Raw genomic sequence first — 24,621 nt, forward strand, 5'->3', positions numbered from 1 at the left:
AACAGGTTGCCCAGAGAAGCTGTGGAGGCCCCATCCCTGGAAATGTTCAAGGCCAGGTTGGATGAGGCTTTGGGAACGTGGTCTAGTGGAGGGTGTCCCTGCCCATGGCAGGGGAGAGCTGGAACTAAAATGGTCTTTGAGGTCCCTTCCAACCCAAACCATTCTATGACTCTATGAAGCTGAGAGCACAATGAAGAGACAGCACTTCTGCCTGCCCAAAGCTGTCTTTGACAAAGAATTGCCCTGCAATCTTTTTACAGAATTGAACTTCATGTTCTGCCCACTTCACCTACCTGTTTGGGCCAAATTTGGGTCAAATTTGGGTCAAATTCTATACAGTAGCAAATACTTGGTACAGAACACCTTGAAATGAAAACTTCCATAACAAGTCCTTAAATTACTGAACCATTATTTTTAGGAACATAAACATTAAGAATAATACAATGCATTATGTTGCATGGTCAGTGGGTGGAAAGGAAGAGAAAGCTTCATGTGACAGTGGTCATCTCCAGGAGGTAATAAGCAAACATGGCTTTTTAAAGCCACAGGGTGGGCAGTAGCTCTGCACTTGAAAAGGCAACACACATTCCTGGTTGCACTAGTTCAGTATGTCCAATTACCACTCTGGGGAAAGCAGAGACGATTTAGAAAGAGAAGAAAATATTGTCGCAATGAATGTGTCGCTGTGACACTTCCATCCTCTGGTCCAGATTGCAGATAATGAATCTCAAATTACAGAGGATTTTCTCGGAGAAAAAGAGACTTAAGTCCTTCACCACAAGAGAAACTCATTTTCACTGTCTGATCATCTCATCTGACCCCATGAATAACAAGACATGGGAATTTCCTGGAGTTAATTCCTACTTCCTACTTCTGTGCCTGAAAGGCAGATTATATAGAATCTATATAATTTTAACAACATGAGCCGGCAGTGTGCACTTGCAGCCCAGAAAGCCAACTGCGTCCTGGGCTGCATCAAAAGAGGCGTGACCAGCAGGTCGAGGGAGGTGATCCTGCCCCTCTACTCCACACTTGTGAGACCCCACCTGGAGTACTGCGTCCAGCTCTGGGGGCCCCAATACAGGAGAGACATGGAGCTGTTGGAGAGAGTCCAGAGGAGGCCACGAAACTGATCAGAGGGATGGAGCACCTCTCCTGTAAGGACAGGCTGAGAGAGTTGGGGTTGTTCAGCCTGGAGAAAAGAAGGCTCCAGGGAGATCTGATTGCGGCTTAGCAGTACCTGAAGGGGCCTACAGGAAAGCTGGTGAGGGACTGTTTATGAGGGAGTGTAGTGACAGGACAAGGGGTAATGGGTTCAAGCTGAAGGAGGATCAATTTAGATTAGATGTTAGAAAGAAATTCTTCCCTGTGAGGGTGGTGAGGCACTGGAACAGGTTGCCCAGAGAAGCTGTGGAGGCCCCATCCCTGGAAGTGTTCAAGGTCAGGTTGGATGGGGCTTTGGGCAACGGGGTCTAGTGGAGGGTGTCCCTGCCCATGGCAGGGGGGTTGGAACTAGATGATCTTGAAGGTCCCTTCCAACCCAAACCATTCTATAATTCTATATACATCTATATAAAATCTATTTTATATAGATGTATATATGCATACATAAACCCAATAGATAGCATACATTCCATTTAACATCTTGTACAAAGACACAGCTCAGTAACCTTCAGAGAACTAATTACGTGTGTATTAAAATTAACAACAAACTGAGTTTGCAAATTAGTTTTTCATTTTAACGTGATACACTATGGAATTTTGAATTATTAAACAAATACATTCCTGATGGGTTTGTTTCTGGAAGACCTAAAGCCATGTCTTTGTATCAGTGAGATAGCAATTAACTATGGAATAGCATATGGATTTTAAACTTTTTTTTCTCCCCACAAGCTTTCTCTGCGTGCATTTGAACCAAACTCCATTACCACGGCTATAGGAATGCTATTGTTTAATCCAGGAAATATCATGCTAGTAAAATAATGTTTTTTGAATTTTTATATTCTCAGAACAGAAATCAATGCTGCCTCTACAGAAACATAACTTCTTTTGCACTGCACAAAGCCAAAAAATAGTGGTTCCTTCTAAAACCACAGTATGCTTGCTCACTATGGAAGAAATGCAACCAGTCACAGGACTAGCACAAAACTTATTTTAAGGGTATATATCGGGTTTTTACTCATATGTGATACTTTCACTGACAGAGAATAAGATGAATTTCATGATTTAAGAACAATTCTTAGCTCTGTAACAATGCAAATACACCTACTTTAGTTATGTAACTTTTCCATCAACCTTCTCCTTATAAAATAACGTATCCAACAAAAAGAAACAACTTAAATGCTTTCTAGGTAAAAATCATATTCTTACTTCCCTCCTTTCTTTCCAAATTATTACCACACATATTTAGACTTTAAAATGCTCCTAGCAAAGAACAAAAGAACACTTTTTCTGCTTGAAGCAAAGCAGCTTATCCTCTCAGTTTTATGACAGGCCTCAGTGGGAGCTTCAGACCAGAAGCTAGACCATTTGATGGCTCAAAGCAAACGTGTTTCTTGACCAACAATACATCTATCTTTATGCAAGATATACAGATAATGAAGCAAGTGGAGTGCATCACACGACAAAGTAGTCTGCAGAAGTTTAGGGCTCCATTGGAAGCTGTCTCCTATCATTTCTGCATCCTTAAATTCCCTTTAAAGAAACAGTTGTAGGGATCACTTAACTGCATATTCTACACATCAGCTTCAGAATTTGTCACACATCTGATGAATACCTAGGCATTTCTGTTAAAAACTGCGCAGTAGACATTTAATTAGAAGAAATCAATTTGTATTTGCCTCCAGAAGCGTAGCTATTATTTACAACTTATTATAACACATCAAAGAAGCTGGTACACTATAGAGGACCTGCAAATTGGTCAGCTGACAGTAGTATTCAGGGTAACTTCTACAGAAATGAGAGAATATACACAAATGATCTTTTTCATAATAATTTCTGATGTTATTGTCTTTGGTTCTGTGCAAGACAATCCTTTAATACATACACAAAAGTAATTTTTTTAAATTAAACTCACATGTATCATAGGTATTTAGCAAGTAAGCACTGGCGGTTGCTAATTACAGTCTTTTTACGTAGCCAAGTATTTTGTGAGGTGACTTAAGACAAAATACATTCTCACAAAAAGTTAAGAACTCGCCAGAGGCTGAGCATCCCCCCCAGCAACAGCACCGGACACAGGCTGAGGTGCTCGCCGGCTCCTCATGACTCCAGAGCCGATCAACGGCGCTCCCGGAGCCAGGCCAGCCGCGGCCCTCAGCACCTCCCGGGCCCAGCCGCCGTGAGGAGGCCGACCCGGCGCGTCAGGGCCCTGGGACGGGGAGCACCCCTGGGGCCCGGCGGCAATCCGCCTCCTTCTGCTGTAGCTGAAGAGCTCTCCAGAAATGTCTCACCCCGGCGCCAGCCTTGCCGCGGGCGGCAATGCCGCAGTCTGGCCGGGAGACGCCAGCGCTCGCCCTGCGCCACTCAATCCCCTCTCCTCGCACAGCCCCACCGCACTGCCCATGCGCACTGCGACCCGCTCGCCTCCCACCCGCCTCCTCGTGCGCATGCACCCTGCGGCGTCCCGCCGCCCGGCACCTTCCTCTCCTCCTCCCCCTCCCTTTCCCCCTCCTCCTCCTCCTCCTCCCGCTCTGGCGGCGGTTCCCGCGCCGGGCGGCAGTGCCTGCGCAGTGACGGTCGCCCGTTCTCCCCTTCCCCCGAAGCTTCGTGAAGATTCCGGAAGGCTCCGGCCGGCTCTTTCCGCTGAGGGAGCCACCCCGCCCCCCCGGTGCTGCCCGGCTTCCGGCTGCCGCTGCCGCTCTGCCGGGCTCTGCTGGCCTCCGCTCGCCGGCGGTGGGGCAGGAAACGCCGCCGGTCGCTCCGCCGCCATGTCGTTGCTCTGCTACAACCGGGGCTGCGGCCAGCGCTTCGACCCCGAAACTAATACAGAGGGTGAGAGCGGCGGGGAAAGGCAGCGGAGGGGGAAGGGTAGCGCGGGGTGCTCCCTCATTCCCCCCCCACCCCCCCGCTTTCGGTTTGGGGGCTCTGAGGGAGAGCCTCTCGCGGGGGTTGTGAGGGGTTTGCAGGGGAGGTCTGAGGGGCGATCTGAGCGCTCGGGGTGTCCGCCTCCCTCATGTCCGCCCCGGTTGCTGGAGCCGCATCGCGGTGCAGAGCTGTCAGACAGGCCGCGGGTCGGTCAGCACTGAGGGGACGGAAAGCCCTGGCCTGCGGGGGGGAAGGGGAGGTGTTCCTCCCGCCTTCGCCCGTCTGTTACTGCACGGTGCTGGTCCCGGCTCGTTTCTCCCCGGGGAAGCTCGTGTTCTCATGTGGTGCTTTCTGTCGCTTGAGCGGTGGTCCGGTGCGGTAAGGCGGTGCTGCCGGTGGCTCCGTTACGGGCGGCTGGACAGCGAACTGTGCCCGGGCTGGGAGTTGTCCCGGCAGCGCGGAAGCGCGGGGCTGGCGGTGAGCCTGGCTCCTCGCTTCCTTTGTAATAATAAAGCTTCTCTACAGCAGTGTGAGGGAAGAGAGGCAGTAAGTTCTTTACGTTATTGTCATATGTTCCAAAGGTAGAAACTGGAGGCCTTGAGCAACAGACTTTTTTCTTTTGAGGGCCTCTGTGGGTGTTGCATACATAGCAGTCATCAACTACTCTTTTTTTTTTTTTTTTAATTGTAGTATGTGGACTTGCAGCAGGTAATTAAATGTATCTTATGATATATGTATATCTGCTTTGCCAAGTGCTGTGAGCTCTTGACAGTGCCTCCCCTGTGCATACTGGGAATCCAGGACCAGGTGAAACATCTTCAAAGCGCTGTCATTTTAGGTTTCATAATTCCATAGAGGCTGCAAAAGAGTGATCTGAGTTTTCAGTAGGCTTGCCCTCAACTGGTTTATAATGGAACTGGTTTTGTAATAGCCTCTTTCCATTAGCTTAATTTTTAGCAACCCACAAGATTAGGCTAACATGTTCTAGCCTGTGCATATTCTGTGATTAAGAACCATGACATAAAGTGTGTTTATTTTTTTGAGCTAAGTATTTCCAAAGAGGGGCAGCATTTTGCATAAGACTCACTAATGTTAGTAACAGAAAAAGCAGGCATAGTTGTGGAATGTTTCCATTTAGTGATTTCCTCCACCACCACCCCCCTGCCCCCTGCATCCCGTTGCCCCAAAAGACAAAGCAGATAGGGGTGTTTATATTAAAAAATCTCATTGGAGCTTCATAACCTGTATTTGTCATTAAAAGAACAGTTCTTAACCATGTGCTCCTATGTTCGTGATGAAAGTTGGACTAGACTCGATCTTGTTGCCATGTCCCTATGCTAATTGTGTGGTACTTGGACTGGGGAAAACAGCTTCTTGAGATGAAGTTTGCTTTGGTAAATGGCTGGAACACTTACTGGAATTACTGTGTCCTAGACTAAGCAGTTCTAAAGGTAAACGTAGTTATTCACTGGCCACTTCAGAAAACCAAGTTTGACATTTTCAGCGGAAGTAGAGTGATTATAACTTTTGGCTTCCCTAAACTTCACCAAGGTCAATGGGATGATTACTAGTTAGGATCTAAATCCATATTTAGCTGTGTATGGCTGTCAAGTTCAAATGTTTGTTTGTGTTTCAGAACTGTGTTTGACTTACTTCTAAAATATTGTGGGCATTAAGGCTAGTACGTGTGTTAAACATCAGGATACTTATCCCTTTATTAAGTGTTGCAGTGATATAATCTAATAGTTAAGCTTAGGATCAATATATTAATAGGAAATTTTCTTAAATGAAAATAGGTACAAAATAAGTCCTGCTGGCCTCAAAGCAGTATTGGATCTTTCAGGTTTTTTTGTCTACATTCAGCCTGCAGTATAGATATTCCCATAGTGATGATTGATGTAAGAGGCCATTAATCTTTTTAGAACCAGATGGCCGAAATAATGCATGTATTTTCTGTAGAAACTGTAATTGTTTTCAAACTATGAGCAAGTGGCAACTGGCTGACATGAAGGACTGTATGCCTCTTAGGCAGAAAAAAAAGCCTGAGGGAAGGCATTAAAGGTATGTCTACACAGTTGTGACTGAGTGCACAGTTATGAATTCATCTGTGGCGTGCCTGACAAGGTACAAATTTCACATGCATTTTAGATATGTTAACTACTAGTTAATCCATACTGTTGAAGACTTGCACAGCATCTGACATAGAAAGTAGAACTTAACTTCAAAAGTGGTAGTAGGTTTTTAATTTTCTTTAATTTTTTTTCCTGTGAATGACCATGTGACTATTTCTAATCTATTTCAAGGCCGGGTCAAATTTTGCTGCTAAAACAGTGGTATGAGGTAGTTCATGCACCCTTTGGTTTAAGTTTGAAAACTGCTGCTTAATGACAGTTGTAAAGGTGGTGCGCACAAACAGATGCAAAATACCTATATTGCATGTGTTTGTCTCAATTTATTCACTGTACTGCAACATTTTTTCAGTTTTAGGCTGTAATTTAGATCTTTCCTAATGTGGTTTAATTTGATCCATTGCCAGAACAGAAGCACATACTCTTTCCTTAGATCAAACTTAGTGATGTTGCACCTGCAGGATAAACATGATCACAGACCTGATGAAAACTTATTTTATGTAGTTCTGAGGTGGAGTGAGGGAAAGATGGAGTGATAGCCTAGATTTTTTTTGAGTCTGTGTGCCCAAAGTCAGCTTTCTTTAACCTTGTCTGGTCCCAATAGTTCAAACTCTGTTCCTATAAAGTGCACCCTCTGATCCTGTCTTCCCCGCGGCTTTTTGTTTCTCAGGCTGAGCCTTTCTTTACTCTGTGAACTATTTATAAGCTTTTGCAGTACCATGTTTATCCTGCTTTCTATGCTTTTTTCTTACACTGTGAGAAGAAGTTCAGTGGAATTAGCTTCCTAGCTTCAGCAACCACTTGAAGTCATTAACTTCCCCTAGGTGCTGAATGAAGTTCATCAGGTTTAATGACTTTCCATTGCTTTGGGGCTGTGAAGCATACCTTGCGAAGTATTGGAGTGTTTCCACAGGATAGCAGCAGGTCAGTTTGCAAGTTGTATATAGACGGATGTCTCATTTCATCCTCAAGAATTCAACACTATTCCCTTGAAAATACCTCTTAAGTTTGGATGACCATTTTCTACTTTGACATTTAACAAAAAGACTAGTAAGTGCTTCATTGAATAAGCGAGGATGTAGCAGTAAAGTAACAGCAGACAGCAGTGTGTGCATTGTGAGAATGGGATTGGTTTGGGTATGGAATCAGCATAAAAAAACCAACCCACCAAACAACTTGAAAATTTGTGGTACTTGCATCTCTGAAAATGATCTGAGGGTGAAAAAAAATGCCTCTTGAAAAACCTTAAGTTTGTCCTGGTTAAGGAAAGGTATTAAAAGCAATGGAGAGGTGACTTGATTTTTTTTTTTTTTCAGTGAAAAGTGTAGAATAGTAACCAAAGGCTGGAAATTGAACAGTGAGAAATCCAGACATGCTTCTAACTGCTCAGGTGACTATTGATGTTTGCTAAATTCCTGGTTTTCCCCACCTAGTCTGAGATGGGATAGTCTTATGGATATAAACTTTAACCAGATAAGAGTTGTTGGGCTCAGTATGACTGAAAATGAGGGACATTTTCCTGTCCTCTGGTAGGCAGCATGGTCAGACTGCTTAGTGAGTAAGTCCCACTGCCTCTTTTTGAGGTACTGCAGAACTCCTTGTCTCATTATCTCCTGTTGTGGAATATGCATGGCCCTTGTGAGATAGCAGCAGAGTGGGCTGTCATTTGCTCCGTGATGTACCTCCTGCAGAGAGGGCTTCAGGGAGCAAGGAAAAAGGATTGGCCTTGGCCAGATGGACAAAGAGACACTTGTCTGTGTCTGACTTGTGAGCTGGAGGATAGCTGCCCCTGAGTTAATTGATCCTAAGATAGTTTCGATCTCTAAAAATGGTGCACTGATTAACAGCACTTCTCTCATTTAAACCCATGTGCTTGTGAGAGATTAGAAATAGTAATTTAAGTCTTCTGATTCAGAAATAATCTTTGTTGCAAACAGAGCTTAGCTTTACTACCATGATGCTTTTGATGACATACTTTCATACTTTTGGAAAAGAATGACCTCTATTTTTACTTTTATTTGATTTAACAGAGAAGTCCTGGGCTCTTTATACAAATTAACCACTTTTTAAAAATTATTTTGCTATGAGGTTTACATTTACAAAAGCATTAGCATTTCACCCTGAAGCTGAAGGAATTGGTAGAAGTTCATGGATAGGTATGTAAGTCCTGCTGAAGGACTAATGTCGCTAAATATGTGCCTTTTGAGTTAAGGTGGGAACTGTCATCTTAAAGCAACATGTCTGTCAGACTGTATTAGTGCCTGAGACTGAATATAAAATTAAAGAAAATTATACTAAGCAAGATTTCTTAAAAAGCTACACATTTATAAAAATGAAAACAACAAAGTTATTTGTCTTTAAGCCCATTTAATATCTATAGGCAGATTACTAATAAAGTTACATATCACTTTTTTCCTTTGCTTCTTATTATGTGAATCGTGATATTTTTCACTCTTCTATTTTATGGAGGCATATTATAAAAATTGTTACTGTTTGTGTCACTTTTAATTTTAGTTGTTTCTAACACCACCAGGAATTTTGCTTTAAAGGCTAAAAGCTAGCTAGTGTTTCCTATCGCTTTTAGAGTCAAATCTTTAAAATATTATTTATGCAGTATATGTCAAAGAAAAGTTATATAATCGGGGCATTTATATTACACTTGAAAAAACCATATATGTTAAGTAAAAAAGGAACCAGTTGCTACATAAAAAGCTGTAATGTTCATAAACATTTGTGAACATAAACAGTTCAGGTAATGGAAGTTGTGTTTTAGTGTAGCGTTTGTACAGAACTTATTAATCGTATTGACATATCTAAATTGTATATGTGGAAGACTGACCTTTGAATTCAAGTCCGTAAGTGACCTGGTATACTACAGTGAAAAAAGAATGTGCTAATTATGATGGATAAAATCATGAATTCAAGATTTGTGTTAGGATAATTTTTTAACAGAGTTCTTACAGATAGAAAGCTTGGATGAGGTGCAGATAGATGTATTTGATGCTGTAAACCAGTATTTTATGTCTCTTGGGTGGCCACAGGGCCACTTTTTTTACTTTTGCTGAATTACCAGTAAAGACGAATTATTGACAAAGGCAGGGGATGGTCCATAGAAAGTTCACTTGCTCCATATGGAAGTAGAAGTTTGTCTAAGATGCCTGCTTTCTGGCTTGTGTTGTATAATACAGAAGAAAAAATGTTGATTATTTAGGTTTAATATATGCACTCAGAAAGCTTGTTCTGTGGAGTCTATATTGTCCTTCATAATTATGTGCACTTGAGGAAGTGGGACAGCTCATGACATGAATTGCAAGTGTGACATTTTTGCTGGGTTTGTGATCAGATGAATAAGGATTCTTGGTGTGCCTGAATATTAATAATAGTAATTTTCTTTTAGATTCATGCACATATCATCCAGGTGTGCCAGTCTTTCATGATGCTCTCAAAGTAAGTATGTAACTATCTTTTTAAGTCTCTTTTTTTTCTATATATGTAAAACAGTATGCTTCTATTCCTTTTTAATTCCAAATCTTTCAGTGGTATATAAATTGATGTCCAGCCTATCATGTTCTAGCAACTCTATGAAATTAGAAAAGCGCATTTACTCAAAACTGCAGAAGAAATTAAAAACTGTACTCATATGGTCTAAATGCTGTGCAAGTCTGTGAGACGTTTCCTATTGATTGACTTTAGATGTCTCAACAGTTTAATTAGGTCATCTGCATAGGTCTTCGGAGGCATTGAGAGGTGTCGTAGTCTTTCAGTTCATTAACCTGCTTGGAATTCAAGCCAGCTGCTTGTGGTCTTATGTGGCTTGTGAACTAATGTGTACATGACATTTGCCTACTGTAAAAAATGATTGTGTGCTGCTGATCTGACAAATGAGTATGTTGATGAAGTTAGGGCTGGTCGCCCATGCCTCTGATGCAGCTGTCTGGGATTCTTGAGCTACATCTTCAGTAGTGAATTAAATATATCTGTGACTGGTCTCCAGTGCTCAGGCTAACTGCATAGCCCATAGTCATTATATTAAACTGTTTTCCTACTTCAGGATCTACTGGATGCATCCAAAGCACCTACAGACAAAACTGCCAAAACAGTACTGGAAATCATTATAAAAATTTAATAGCGTATGGCCAGAAATCTAGTGTCCAGAAATGGAGCCTTGCACTGTTTACTGTATTAATACAGATGTAACATAAGTGACCTTTCTTAGGACACCAAACTGCTATTTAACTGAGCTTTGGGGCAAGCATTTTTTTCTTGATACTTAGGAACTGCTTCTACTGGCAGTGCATCTCATCCCTGTCCCATAATGTGGTGTCTTTTGGGCTCGTGGAAGCTGGTGCATATGTGCTGGGTAGCGAGTTTTCTGTAAGCTATTGCTTATATTGCAGTACATGACTCTGGAATCAGCCGCCATGTGCCACTGGCAAATTGGGGCGGATGCCATTAGATCAAATATGATACAGTTACTTAGACTATGGCAATTTGTTTTGTACAAAATTATAGTTGTACTTATAACACAGTGTGTAAAATTTCTACCTAATTATAAAGACAAAAATTATACAGTTAGATCAAAAGCTTGTGTTTACTTCCTCTTTCTCTTATATACACACCATTTTTAAAACGAGTACTACTTCTCCCTCCTCTCCTTATCCTATCTCTTGGCCTAATTAAAAAAATTATCATAATTTTGTATGGGCAGTTTTCTTCCTGCTATGAATTTTAGATAATCTAAGTGGGCAGGGTGAACCTGGTGTCTCCTCGACTGTGGAAATAGTTAATATTTTGAGGATATTTCAGAACTACCTACCTAAAACCCACTGTGCTGCACTGCTTAAACTCTCAAAGCAGTGGTGCATTTATTAGTCAAACTGTTGCCTTTAATAAGGTTCTTTGAGTTCTAAGATACATTATTCACAGTGGCAAGATAATTTTCTCTAAAATTGGATTTCTGGTTTATATAATAAAAACTGTTCTTGATTGATGTAGTTGGATAGATGGCTATGCAAGGCAGATATCCAGCTTTGTGGTGGGAAATAAGCAGTTGAAAGAATTCACTAGTTCTCAAGGAAAGAAAAAATCATCATTTTAGGAAGGGGGCCTGTACATTCTGCCATAGGTGAGCAGAATATCTCTCAGGTATAGTATTTGCTTGTTTTGCTTACATGTTGCTTTATGAGATAAAGTAACATTTCTGCCTTCTGTTGTACAGAGTTGGCACCTAGCTTGTCATAGAAATACTGCCTCACGTTTACCGAACTTTCTGATTAAGGCAGCATGAGTAAACTAGAAATGGCAGCTGTAACCGGTTTCTATGGCTTTTAAGAATGCAGATGATGATAATATTGTCCAAAGAAGGGAAGACAATTAGCTCTAATCATGATGTGCCACATCTTGTAAAGGAATATAATTAGTCTTTTGCTTTTTGTAAGCTGTTGCCAAGTAAGGTAGTCATGCTTATTTTGTTTTTATTCCAAAACATTTACAGGGTTGGTCATGTTGTAAGAGAAGAACAACAGACTTTTCTGACTTCTTAAGCATTGTGGTATGTACCCATGATTGTTTACAATTTTTATACTTGCCAAATGACAGTGATAAATATTAAATGCTACACATGCTTACATATTTAAAATCCGTATCCTTTTGTTAGACCTGTCTTAAATCTTACATGCACTGTTTTTCTTGATATAATGTTGAAGTCGAGTCTCATTTTCAAGCTTTAATGGTTATAATCAGTTCTGTCAAAACCTATTTAGATGATTGTTAACAATGAAGGAAGGTCAATATTTTTTGTTACATTGCTTGATTACAGAAAGTATACATTTTTCTTTAACTTATGTTCAAATGAAGATATTTTCCACTTTGGCTGCAAAAGAAATCCTACAGCTAATGTTTAGAGTGGGCTAAAGGAGAAGATGGGGCTGAAGAAATAAATCAAGAAAACTTGTTGCAGTTTTTGATAATTTTTAATTGTGCCCACAAACTGTGCTGCATGTATATAAACATATGCTTTCCATAATAGGGCTGTACAAAGGGTCTCCATAACAGTGAGAAACCTCCTGAGCCTGTCAAACCTGAAGTCAAAACTACCTCTGAACGAAAGGAGCTAGCTGAACTGAAACCCAAATTTCAAGAACACATAATTCAGGCACCGAAACCATTGGAAACAATTAAAAGGCCAAGGTACAGTATATGAAACTAAGTTTTGCCAAATTTGTGGTCAGTTGGCCAAGTTAGAACTCATTTGGTTATTCAGTGTTACACATCTCATGTAGCGTAAAAATTCCCAAATTAACTTTAAAAGAGATTGTGTTTGGTAGCAGTGATGATGTTATCTTAAGCTTCAAAATGAGATAAAAGAGTTCTGGTTAGGACAAGGTAACACCTGAATTTCTCAACATTTAGCTTCACAGGAAGCAAAAATTGCAGTCTAAAGCCTTGTAGCTCAGAATGCCACTAGCAGTTGTGTTTAGCGTTAAACAGTCATAAAAATAATTTTAGGTTGCTTGTGTTTAGATTCCTTAATTTCTCTGATTTATTTTTGTTATTGTAGAGTATTTAGGATTTCCTGTTGAAAACCAAGACTACCTTCTAAATTTCTAGTCTGTTTTTCCATAAGCAGTAAGAATTTGCATTTACAAATCTAGTTTGTTTGTTTGATGTTGTAAAGGAGGTTGGAAAAGAAGAGCCTTATAGCAAGATGAAAAGTTACTACTTTATTGTCTTTTGTAAATTATTTTTTGTGAAGCTGACATGAATACATGGATGGTTTTTTTTAGCCCAGATGAGCCAATGACAAATTTGCAGCTGAAAGTGTCAGCTTCCTTGAAGCAAGCACTAGATAAACTGAAACTGTCATCAGAAAACGAAGAGAAAAAAGGTAAGGATGTAGGGAGGTTAAGTAGGTATATGATGCTAATTGTCACACAAATAAATGAAATGCTATTTTTTGTTGTTGTTTCTGAAGTAATTATTTCATGTAATTATGTTCTTGTTCTTAATAATCTGGGAAATATCTTCCAGCAAGGGAATGCTAATCAAAATTTAAATGTGAACAATGTGAAGACTTGGGTATTAGGAACAGTATGTTCCCATTAAAATTATTTAAACTGCCTGTTTTGTAACATTTCCTGGTAGAGTCGACATGATGGGAACATCCATTTCTGAATATATGACTGAAAGAGTTTCCCAAGAAATGAACTCTACTCATACGTTATTGCAAACGCGATGTCATATAAAGCCTTTCATAAACTGGTGAAATTTCTCTGAAGACTAGTTGGTTCTCCTTTGTCTGTTTTTCCTCTTTTTCTTCCACAGTTTATTTGGAATTTGGTTCCAGAACTACACAGCTCCTTAAGAAACACTTTCTAATTTTAACCTACATTTGTGGCTGTTTTACACTCTTTTGTTCTTGTGCCAAAATGTCATTTAGCTCTTCTTTCTACTTGGTATCCAAATTCTTTCCTTCTGTGTATTTATAGGCAGCATTTGGAGCCTTTTACATTCTTAGTTTTACAAAACTGAACAAGATGAGTGATTGTTCTCTTCCCCTATGATTGTAATAATCTTCTTCTTAAAATTTATTTTGTTTTTTTGCCCCACTTAAAATGATGTAAAGGTATGGAACCAAGAATCTGATGCATAGGTATTACAGCTTGTGGAATGTTTGCATAATTTCTGTTTCTTTGTACCTTTCTGACAGAAAATACACAGCTTGAGAGGGTTTTGGTTAGGTTTTTTTTGTTGGTTTTTTTTCCTAATCTACTCAGCTTGTTTTAAACCTCAATAAAAGCAAAACATTTAGTACATTATACACTTCAGTTGCTATTTTCTATAATATGATTCTGTTTACAGAGGAAGACAGTGATGAAATCAAGATTGGGACGGCATGTAAAAATGCAGGCTGTTCAAAAGTAAGTGGTTCAGTTCACTCTTAAACCCAGATGCTAAACTATTAATTGCGCAGTTTTTGTTTTCCTTTCTTGGGTGGTTTTTTTTTGTGCTACAAATTGATTTGGAAATGGCAATAAGTCCATCAGGCTTAATGAATGAACATTTGATAACACACTTTAGTATGGACAAATGTGGGCTGTTTTGTACTGTGGATGCAGTAAGTCTAAGTTTGTTTTTTTTTTTAAGCCTGTCCTGAAGTTCTAATTAGCAAGCTTGCCAAACCCATCATACTTAAAATACTCAACTTAAAATGTTAAATAAAATATTGGCAAGAATTGGCTTACTGATAACACTTGAATTGCTCTTGATAATCTGTGTATAGGTCAGAAGCATCTGCAGATCTTATCAATTAATGCTTCCTGCCAGAAGAATCCACAAAGAAAATGTTTTAACACTGCTAGCACCAAAATTAGCCTTTCTATTACATAATCATTTAAACTGAAAGGTTTTTTGCACTGGCACCCTTGTCTTGCAACGGGACAGTAGAATTTAAATAGATATTTCATAGAATCATAGACTGGTTTGAGTTGGAAGGGACCTCAAAGCCCATCTAGTTCCAACCCCCCACCATGGGCAGGGACACCCTCCACTAGACCACATTGCCCAGAGCCCCATCCAACCTGGCCTTGAACACTTCCAGGGATGGGGCATCCACAACCTCTCTGGGCAACCTGTTCCAGTGCCTCACCACCCTCACAGGGAAGAATTTCTTCCTAATTTCAAATCTAAATCTACCCTCCTTCAGTTTAAAGCCATTGCCCCTTGTCCTATCACTCCATGCCCTTGTAAACAATCTCTCTCCAGCTTTCACTGGACATGTGACAGATTTTGTTTTTTCTACTGAAACTCTGGTGGGAGGAGAAAATATAGCAGTTTCTTGCTTGTGTTAGGAAGAACTGATATGATATTCAGAGTTTTATATTGTTTAATTTACTTCCTTTTGAAAATCCGTGTGTCTTATTAATGATAAATTTATTTTCCAGTCAACTAATTGTTTTCTCTAAATATTGAGAGTATTTTTAGAGATGGATATCTCTGAGGATCTAAAGTGACCTTTATGAGCATAGATGATGTCACCATTGATGTACTCCATTGAACTAATACAAAGTATAACTTGTTAGAAGGAGTGCCAGGGAACCTTTTGTGAATGAAGGCTAAATGGTTATTTTGAAAAGCTATGGCAAGCCATTAGATTTAGATTATTTACTCAAAAGCTTTGCAGTACTTTGTTCAATGTTTCTGTTGTGGGTTGTGTTTTTTGTTTTGCTTTTTGCTTTGGTCCACACCCCCTAACAGTAATACACTTGAAATGCTTTGTTTTACTAGACATACGAAGGACCACACAGCACAGAAGAAGTATGTATATACCATTCTGGTGTACCTATATTCCATGAAGGGTTAGTATTCAGTTAACTTTAATTTTTTTTTTAATTAGTCTATTATGTGTTCCTGCTTTCTTTGTAGATATTGCCTTGTTTTCCTTCTGTATTTCTTCTTCGGTCAAAAATGGCAATGCTTGAAGAGGGTATACTAAATTAACAGTAATATTGCACAAAGGAAAGATCTTAAGTAGTCGCAGTAAATGGTGTCCTAAATATTGTTTATTAATTACTTTGCGAACTTTCAAGGATGAAGTATTGGAGCTGCTGCAAAAGAAAAACATCTGACTTCAATACATTTTTAGCTCAAGAAGGCTGCACAACAGGAACACACATATGGACTAAAAAGGATGCGGTAAGTAACATGAACATGGCCGTTCTGAATTTTGAATACTGAAATGTAGTTAGTAGCTTGTTTGAGTTATGACTTCAGCTGAGTCGTTACAGATCACTACCTCTGAAACAATATGGAGGATATTATGCACAGCATGACAGCAGGCAAATGAAGTTTGAAGTAATTTGTAATAGAAGTATCGCTGTTCTATAGTAAAAGCGTTTTTAGCAAATTCAGGAAAAAGATAACAGTCTTATCTGCTTTGTTAGTTAAGAAAGTCTATGGTATTCCATATAGAATACGTTTCAAATATATTCCTTTAAAATAAGATTTTTGGAAGTCTTTCTTCCCCCAAAGACCATGAAGAGAGCAACCGTACATGTTCTGTAGTAAAATAACGGTACTTCCAGTTTCACTCAGTAGTTGAGTTGTTTGTGTAGGGATGGCAGGGCAGATAAGGTCGATGGGGTTCCATGGGTAGGGATGGAAGGGTCTCTTTCTGTCTAGTTTGAATTCTGTTTACACATGTGAATATTTTTCTGGTCAATCTAATTCAGAGGTTTGGTTTGGCTACCAGTAAAACAAATAGAGGGCCTCTGTTTAGGTTGTAGGAATTTCATTGCAATGTTGGGAACAAACTGCAGAATTACAAGGTGAAAAATATTTCTAGTCAAGGTTTAAAAAGATTCTTAGAGAATATTGCAGAACATAATCATGGAACTGAACACTCCAAAAACATTAGCTGGTCGCTTGTTGGATGTAGGCGAACACAAAATTCTTGTTATGTCTATTGCTAAGGCAAAATGGGTTTGATACTACAAACATCGGTAACATTTAACAGAAGATCATGATATATTATAGAAAGTGTAGTTCTGTTACCTCATTCTCTAACAATTACTTCATAAGTCCTTCCTTTAAGTCATTGAATTGCTGCTTGCTTTGAAATTTATGTTTGTGTTTTTAACAAGTATTTTCAATACAGAAAGGAGGGATTAAAAAAAAAAACAAAAATGCTGAAGTTGTGAGCCTACAGCAGGAGGGTATTGTAAAGAGTTTACCCAGATGTTTAGAACTATGTGTATATTAAATGTGTGCATATTGAGATAATGGGTTTCTAGCTTACAAGGGGGTTGACTTTACCTTTCTGTTGTTGTTCTGAGTTTTTTCGCCATTTATTTTTGCTGTATCAGAGAACGGAGGGCAGTACTCAATAATTTATTCCAGTAATATCAAAGTTTCTTGGAGTCATGGCTTGCTTTTTCTTTGTTTGGTTCCCTTCTACTGTGGGCTGGATAACTGTAGTCTTGGAAAGGAAGTTAATCCAACAAGCAACTATTTTTTTTGCTTGTTTTGGGGTATTTTTGGTTTTTTTTTTCTGTAACAACGTCCCAGTTTCTTACTGTAGTCTCTGTCATAAGCATTGATTTTTCTCACTTCTGATGTTTGTCAGGGACCAGTAGCTGAAATATTTAGTAAAAAAATATAAGTGGAGTCTTGCAATCTCCTGTGAACATGAACTGTAGTCCTTTGCTATGCTTATTGGCTATTAAAATAGTCCTCGGCTTTTATCCTGATTAATCTTGTAAAAATACTCCTCAATGCAACTTTAAGTCTTTTTTTCTGTAACTTTTTCTTTACATAGGGAAAGAAAGTAGTTCCATGCAGGCATGATTGGCACCAGACTGGAGGAGAAGTAACTATTTCTGTATATGCTAAAAACTCTGTTCCTGATCTGAGCTACGTAGAAGCAAATAGCACAATGGTGAGTATCTACCTTGAGATTTAATTCTTCTTTTATTTCTTACAGCAGGTTGAACTTAGGAAGATCTGGCTTCTGCTTTATTTACAAGGCAGAGGTAGCATAAGAATCTTTTTTGAGTAACGGCTTTTGCTTGACTTTTGTATTTGCTTCACTATGTATAGCTTTTTTTTTTTCCTCTTCTGTTTGGACATCTGTACTTTAATGTGTTTTTTTTTAAAAGCTGCAATATAATATGTAAAAAAAAATTTAACTACCACAATTAAAAGCCAAGTGTGATGGATTTGTATCACCATATGTGTAAATAATTATAGACTCATAATTTAATTGTATTTGGCTTAATGTAATTTAATATTGTTCTTCATGGTATGAAGTTTCACAGCTACTAATATTAAACAAGTGTTAAAATGCTTCTCTGATTTCTTAATCACGCATTTGGAGAAAATGATACAGCTTCCAGAATGAATATATGGCCACTATTGACTATGATACTGTATCAGAATCTATTAGGATAGATTGCATTTCTATATCTAAGGGACAATTTGATCATTTTGCTCATTGTAGGATCTGAGTCTTAATGTGATATATTTTGTTTAAACATACTTGAGGTGTCAAATGTTTTATTCGCCTGACAAAATTTTCTCTTGTTTTTCCTGTTAAGTTAAATATCCATATTGTATTTGAAGGAGAAAAGGAATTTCATCGCAGTGTGAAATTATGGGGAGTAAGTATAAGAATAATTTTCCTGTTTTAAAAACAAAACACAAACCCTCAGATTCTTCTCTTTCAAAACAGTTTGTTTTTCCTCATTACTTTGCGTATTGAAAGAAATTCAGTTGCATGTCATTCAGTAATCTGCATTAGAATCTGAATCTAATGCCCCAAGTGATCAGGTATGACATCATAGTTGATGCTACTTTGAGCAGAAGGTGACCTCCTGAAGTCCTTTTTGTCCCAACTTGACCTAAGATCCCAACACCATGATGGTGGTGCAGAAAACCCTTGACACTATGTAATTGCATGCTTATGTTTGTGTTAGACCAATGTATATGTTACATATGCACATATGTTCCTAGCTTGGGAATCGGAGAGGGTTGATGTTTCCAGATAACAGGGAACTCCCTCTACCTAAGCATCTGAAATGTAGTGATAAGGTACTCCTCCTAACTTAATTCCCAAATACCTAGCAGTCTGTTTCTTAAATTGAAGTGTGAAATATGTTTTCTGTCATAGGTAATCGATGTGAAGAGAAGTTATGTGAACATGACGGCTACAAAGATTGAGCTTACGATGAGAAAAGCAGAGCCCCTATTATGGGCAAGTCTTGAATTACCGGTATCCAACGCACAACAAAAAAAAGAAAATTCAGATCAATAATGATTCCAAGAGACAAGTTATTTCCCATTATGAAGTGGTGACTTGCTACTGTAATCAAATATTTAACTTTTATATATAGATTCATTTTTTTATGCTATGTTCATTCTACAGAGAAATTTGATGCACAGTAAATGGGGGTGTAAACTTGAAGGGTAATAGCTATTTCTGCTCTTGCTCCCATGAGTATATTTATTCGAATTGGAGTGTTTCCATGGGGATTTAAAGAGCTATTGCCCCTTGCTTACCACCTTACCTACCGACCACCCAATAGATGTGTTCTCAGTCCACTGTGTGTGTCAATTTTTCAGGTGTTTGGTTTAGACTGGATCTACGGGGTAGCATGTGTTAAGTTCAGCACTGTTCCTTATGAAGCATACAGTAAAACAGATACAAAAAATCCGAGTTTATAAAGTGATTAACATGCAATTCTACATCTAGAACAAAAAGGTACATAAACATAAATGTGAAAGAACACTTGTAGACTTGCATTTTTGTCTTCTGAAAACTAAGGTTTGTTTCAATACCTGTTGGCTGTGGAGGGATGGAATAAAAGGTATTTTGCTAGGGATTTCAGTACTTGCTGACTCTTTTGCTGTCTTTCATGTACAAAACCAGGAGATTAGGTTAAAATAAGCTGGCATAAGAGGATTTTTTTAATTTTTTTTTTTTTTACTCCTTTATCTTTGGTATTTTAATTGTGAAATATAAAAGTGAATGGACAGTGAAATGGCTGAAAAATTTCGCACCTCAGCTGTGGAGAATATACAAACAGCAGGCTGTTGTAAAATTACCAAGGTGCGCTGTATATATTTGACAGTCTTTAGAATGTATATTCTGTCGTATTCTACAACTTTCAAAATTACAAATCTTTTTTTCAAAGTAGGTGGATATGTGTAGTAGGAGAAGACAGTGCACACTGTAGGTGTCTCAGGAAAGTTATTTCCATGTAGATACGCAGAGCTCTTGTTTCTGAGGATGGTAATCTAAGAACTAAATTTCTCTACAGGACAAATCTTAGGAGAAACAAACAAGCAGCTTTAAAATGTTTGTCTCAAATCATAATTGTACCTTTGAATTAAAATATTTTAAAAATATTATTTCTTTTGAACAGCATAAGCAAAACACTGATTAGAAATCAAGACCTCCAGTTCTCCATCAGTAAAGATTTGTGGCTGAAAGCAGGATAGTTTTAAAGATGAGACTTTGTCCAAGCAGCAACTCGTTCAGTAATGTTGCTTTCTCTTTCTGCTTGAAATAGTTTCTTAACTTTGGGTTGCAGCTGAAAGAAAAACAATGTTTTCGTATGCAAGTCATGCAAAATGTACACCATTATTTATTGCGCCAAAACTTATATATGTAAACAAGCAGTCCTGTGGATTGTTGAAATGTGTGGATGCTCATCTGCCTGCCTTGGCAATCCTTGAATAATGCCAAGAGAAATGCAGAACGTAGTAAAGGCATTCTGAAGTTAAAGCTTCCTATTTCCAAACAGGTATAATTTGATTTGAACTCAGAGTTCCATCTCTAGCAGTACTTGAAATCCTACTTCATGTTTAAAGTAGTAGGAAATACATTACCAAAGAAACCATCCCCAAACACCATATATAATCCAGTACTGTATATATGAAATTTGTGTTGGTGCTTCTTTACCTTCATTTCAAGATCCTGTTTCCTCACTGACTTGGAGGCAGTGTGGTTGCTTACTCCCTTGGGCCCCTACTAAAAGTTCCAGCTCTGAGTTCTGTTTAAAAGATTCTGTTGACTTCTAATAATGCTGCCTTTTATTTTTAGGGTTTTTTTAATACATTCAAAAATGTCAGGTGCTGTGAAGTCACAGGGTACAAGCTTACAAAAATGTATGCCTGCAAATAGTCCTCTAAAAATTGAACAGATGTTCCCTGATGTGTTCTGAACCAACAAGTGGAGCTGCTTTTAGTATAATACTAAGAACAATCACTTCAGTGGGTGAAAAATTCTAGATAGCTGTAGCTAGTAGTGTGCCATCTGGGTTTTTGTATGCAGAACTCTGAACTTGGATGGCAAAATGAGCGGTGTTTAAATGCCAGGATGAAGTTGTTATTTGACAAGCAAGTTCAAATGCATGTCTATCCATATGGATATATGAGTACCCTAAACATCTTCTGTTTTCCACATATTTTCAATTTATTTGCATCCTCATGTGCAGTAGGTTTACATCATGTAAAATCCATTGTAAAGAACTACAAGGGAAATGGAATTTCTTGGGAGTACAAAATTTCTGGTTTTAAGGAAATCATCTGCTCCCTCAGTATACTGAACGCTAAGTGGAGAAAAGTGTGGATGAAAGGACCTTCTGCTGTTAGCGCTGCAGGCTTTGGGACCCAGTAACGATTTGTCACATGCTTTTGAAGTACATTCTGCTGGTAGCTGAGTCATCTTGGTCACAAGTGGAAGAAAGCTCCTGTGAACATTGTCCTCAGTTCTGCTTTTTATTTGTTCCTCCTCTTTTCCTGGTGTTCATACTTTCAGCAGAAAATTAAAGATACTTCAGGAGTTCCATAATGACTTTCCTCATCAGTGACAATAAAACCACTTTTAAAATTCACCTGTTTAAGAAAGTAAGCAAACAAACAAAACCTCAGCTTTGATGAGGCAAGAAGGTGAAGGTTTTACAAATAACAGCCTAGTTTTCTGTGGCCTGTGATGTTTTTCAAAATAAAAGGATAACCTTTCAGATGGTATAGACTGCCGTTAAGTCTTGTTTAACTGCATTAATTTTTAGCAGCCTTTTGTAACCATACGTCTGCTTCCACCATCAAGCTGGAAAAGCCGTGTCACTGAATTTGAGCGTTTGGAGCAGTTGCTCAGAACCGGCTTCAACGCACCGATGTTTGATCAACAAGTATGTACTGGAATACTTGCAGTTAAATTCACCTTTTTTTCATGTTTTCAGAAGTTGTGCTGTATTTAACAAGCTGGTTAACTTGCTACAGTCTAGCTATATTTTTATAATTAATGAGTCTTTAAAAGCTGTAGCATGTTCCAGTATGGGTTTACATGTCACATGTAGACAGCGTGTTACATGTCTCAGAACTGACTGTCCCAGTGTGTATAAAACTTCCTTCACAATCTCTTTTTAATACGAAAATTTGCATGGGTATACAAATTTGTGACAGAAATATTCATCTTCTCCCTCAGGTATATGCCCATTTTCCTGCCTAGCCTTAGGTATTGTATCTGTAACAACATTTCTTGGAGGAGTTGGAATTTATTTTTAATGTTAACATACTGTTAAGCACTGGGCTGTTCAGCTACTCTGACTTTGTTTTACACGGCACTGATGTAACTTGACAAAAAACTCTTGAATTGGATGATCTTCTAGAACATGTACATTATCAAGTCACCATTTCAGTAGTTTAGGGACTAGTTTTAATAGGAATTTTGCCTTGAAAAAAATTACGTATTCTACATAATAATGCATTTTTTGCTTGCATTCTTTAAACACGGCATGAGCGTTGGTTAAATACTGTACCTGTTAATCATTGGTCTTTCCAATTGCTACTAAATTTTTTTTATCTCTGTTGAGGAACGAGATCCTTTTTGAAGTAATGAATTATGTGTCTGGAACACTGTTTTAAGGTGGAAATAGTTTTGCCATTATAAGAGTCATGAATTACGGTTGAAGGGGGGAGATGTCTTTTTGCATGGTTGTTTAATTCTGCACATTCATAAAACTTAAATCCAGAAATTAATCTCATGTCTTCATGCTCTAGGTTTTTTCTAAATGTATCCAATAAAATTCTTATTACATGCTGGTTGCCTTTGGGTTTTTTTTTTTTTTTGGCTGCTTTTGTTATAGGAGAGAACTTTCCTTTGGATTTGCAACGTGTAGTTGTCGAAATGTGAGTGGGCATTTTCCACAGGTCAGTCTGTATGAGAGTGAAATTGTGTGGCAAAGGGGTTTTCCCCACCCCTTGGGTTCGCTCTTTACCTGTTGGTTTCTGACACAACAGCCCAGCCAAGACACAGAGGTTTTGCGGCAATTGGAGTAAGTGTGGCTACTCAGATGGGGGCCTGTCTCATTCACAGAAGTTGTTCTGTCCAAGAATTTTGAGCTGTCACAAACTTAATGGAACTGGAACAATTCTCAATCCAATGTTTGGGCTGTTTCCAGGAATGCTGAAGATAGGAAAAAAAGCAGCTGAGATATACTATTTTAGTGTTTTCTCAAAGTTTGGGTAGGTGTTTTAACCGAAGATAACCAAGATAATGCCACAGACATAAACTAATCCAAGGTTGCTGGGCCAAATGATTGTTGGTCAAATTCAGATTTTTTCAGTATGTCTGCAAATGAAGGGTAGTGTTGGGGCAGCAGGACGTTAGCAGTAAGGAGGATGGGCCATAGGCAGCACGGATTTCACCTATGTCCACAAAGTCAACATTTTTCTGTTCCAAACGCTTTGTTTTCCTGACAATGTTGGCATGGATGAGAATGAAGAACTACTGTACGTGGCCACTGTCAACTAGCATGTGTAGTCAGTCCCGTCAGCCTAAAAGGAAAGGGGCCGTAGGAACAGGTACCTGTGATCTGGAGGTACGTGAAATGCCTCAATGAGTTTTTCTTTAGCTTAATTGATTGACCTATATGACTGATTCTGGCTATCCCAAAAGCGTGTAGGGTTTTTTTGCAGCCAGCATGGTTCTGTATGAGAAGGAAGCTCTGATCAGCGCTTGTCAGGCCACACCTGGAATAATGTGTTCAGTTGTGGTCCCTGCTGTACAAAAAAGATGTGGATGGGCTGGAGAGGGTCCAGAGAAGGGTCACAAAGATGATCGAAGGACTGGGAAGCCTGCCATATGAGGAAAGGCTGGGAGAACTGGGGTGGTTCAGCCTTGAGAAAAGAAGGCTTAGGGGAGACCTCATCACCATGTTCCATGTTAAAGGGTGGCTACAAAGATGTAAAAAGGGAGTCTCCATCAAGGAGTTGTAAGGAAAACACAAGGGGTAATGGCTACAAGTTACTCCTGGGGAGATTCCAAATGGACACAAAAGGAACATTTTTCACAACGAGAACAATCAGCCATTGGAATAATCTCCCCAGGGAAGTGGTGGAATCCCCAGTATTGGACACTTTCAAGATTCAGCTGGACAGGGTGCTGGGCCATCTTGTCTAGAATGTGCTTTTGCCCAGAAAGGTTGGACCCAATGATCCTTGAGGTCTCTTCCAACCTGGTATTCTACAATGCCATGATCCTCTTGTTGCCTACTGGAAGCAAGTATTTGAAAAATTAGTTCCTGGTTGAATATTAATAAAAGCTGCATTTCAACAAAAGTCATTCAAAGGTAGTGGGAGGCTGTCACAGCCATCTATGGAATAAATCCAAAAACTTTGTTCTCTGAAATGTGTTTTAGGATAAATATTGATACTGCAATATTATTGCTGAATTCAATGCTTGTGAGAAAACTAACCGAAGGTGCTTCTAGCCTAATATGCCTTACCTGATTTGTTCTCCCTTCACTGAAAATCTTATACTGTGTATAAGAGGCAGAGCTCTTACTGTGCGCTTCTAGACCACAAGGGACTTAATTTTTTTGCCTTCTAAACAAGCTACATTGTTGTATACATAAACATTAACCCAAACTTTAAATGTTCTGCCTTCATCTGTGAAAGCAGATAA

At 38.9% G+C, this 24,621-nt stretch overlaps 1 protein-coding gene across 1 annotated transcript; it reads left to right on the plus strand.

The window, feature by feature from the left end:
• The first annotated feature begins 3,614 nt into the window (after positions 1 to 3,614).
• Positions 3,615 to 22,755, plus strand: CHORDC1 (cysteine and histidine rich domain containing 1). Its single transcript, XM_054839676.1, has 11 exons — positions 3,615 to 3,993; positions 9,553 to 9,602; positions 11,650 to 11,706; positions 12,184 to 12,344; positions 12,941 to 13,041; positions 14,016 to 14,074; positions 15,441 to 15,511; positions 15,743 to 15,848; positions 17,470 to 17,589; positions 18,248 to 18,310; positions 18,820 to 22,755. The coding sequence occupies exons 1-11, from the start codon at positions 3,930 to 3,932 to the stop codon at positions 18,961 to 18,963; spliced, it is 996 nt and encodes a 331-aa protein (XP_054695651.1). The 5' UTR covers positions 3,615 to 3,929; the 3' UTR covers positions 18,964 to 22,755.
• The last annotated feature ends 1,866 nt before the right edge of the window (positions 22,756 to 24,621 follow it).

The sequence above is a fragment of the Grus americana genome, chromosome 1 (assembly GCF_028858705.1).
Source record: "Grus americana isolate bGruAme1 chromosome 1, bGruAme1.mat, whole genome shotgun sequence".
Taxonomy (NCBI): Eukaryota; Metazoa; Chordata; class Aves; order Gruiformes; family Gruidae; genus Grus; species Grus americana.

Excerpts from the sequence above, each read along its gene's own strand:
- CHORDC1 (XM_054839676.1), top strand. The coding sequence starts at position 3,930 with ATGTCGTTGCTCTGCTACAACCGGGGCTGCGGCCAGCGCTTCGACCCC. Across the intron at positions 9,603-11,649 it reads TCTTTCATGATGCTCTCAAA|GGTTGGTCATGTTGTAAGAG; the intron begins GTAAGTATGTAA and ends AAACATTTACAG. Across the intron at positions 18,311-18,819 it reads GCAGTGTGAAATTATGGGGA|GTAATCGATGTGAAGAGAAG; the intron begins GTAAGTATAAGA and ends TTTCTGTCATAG.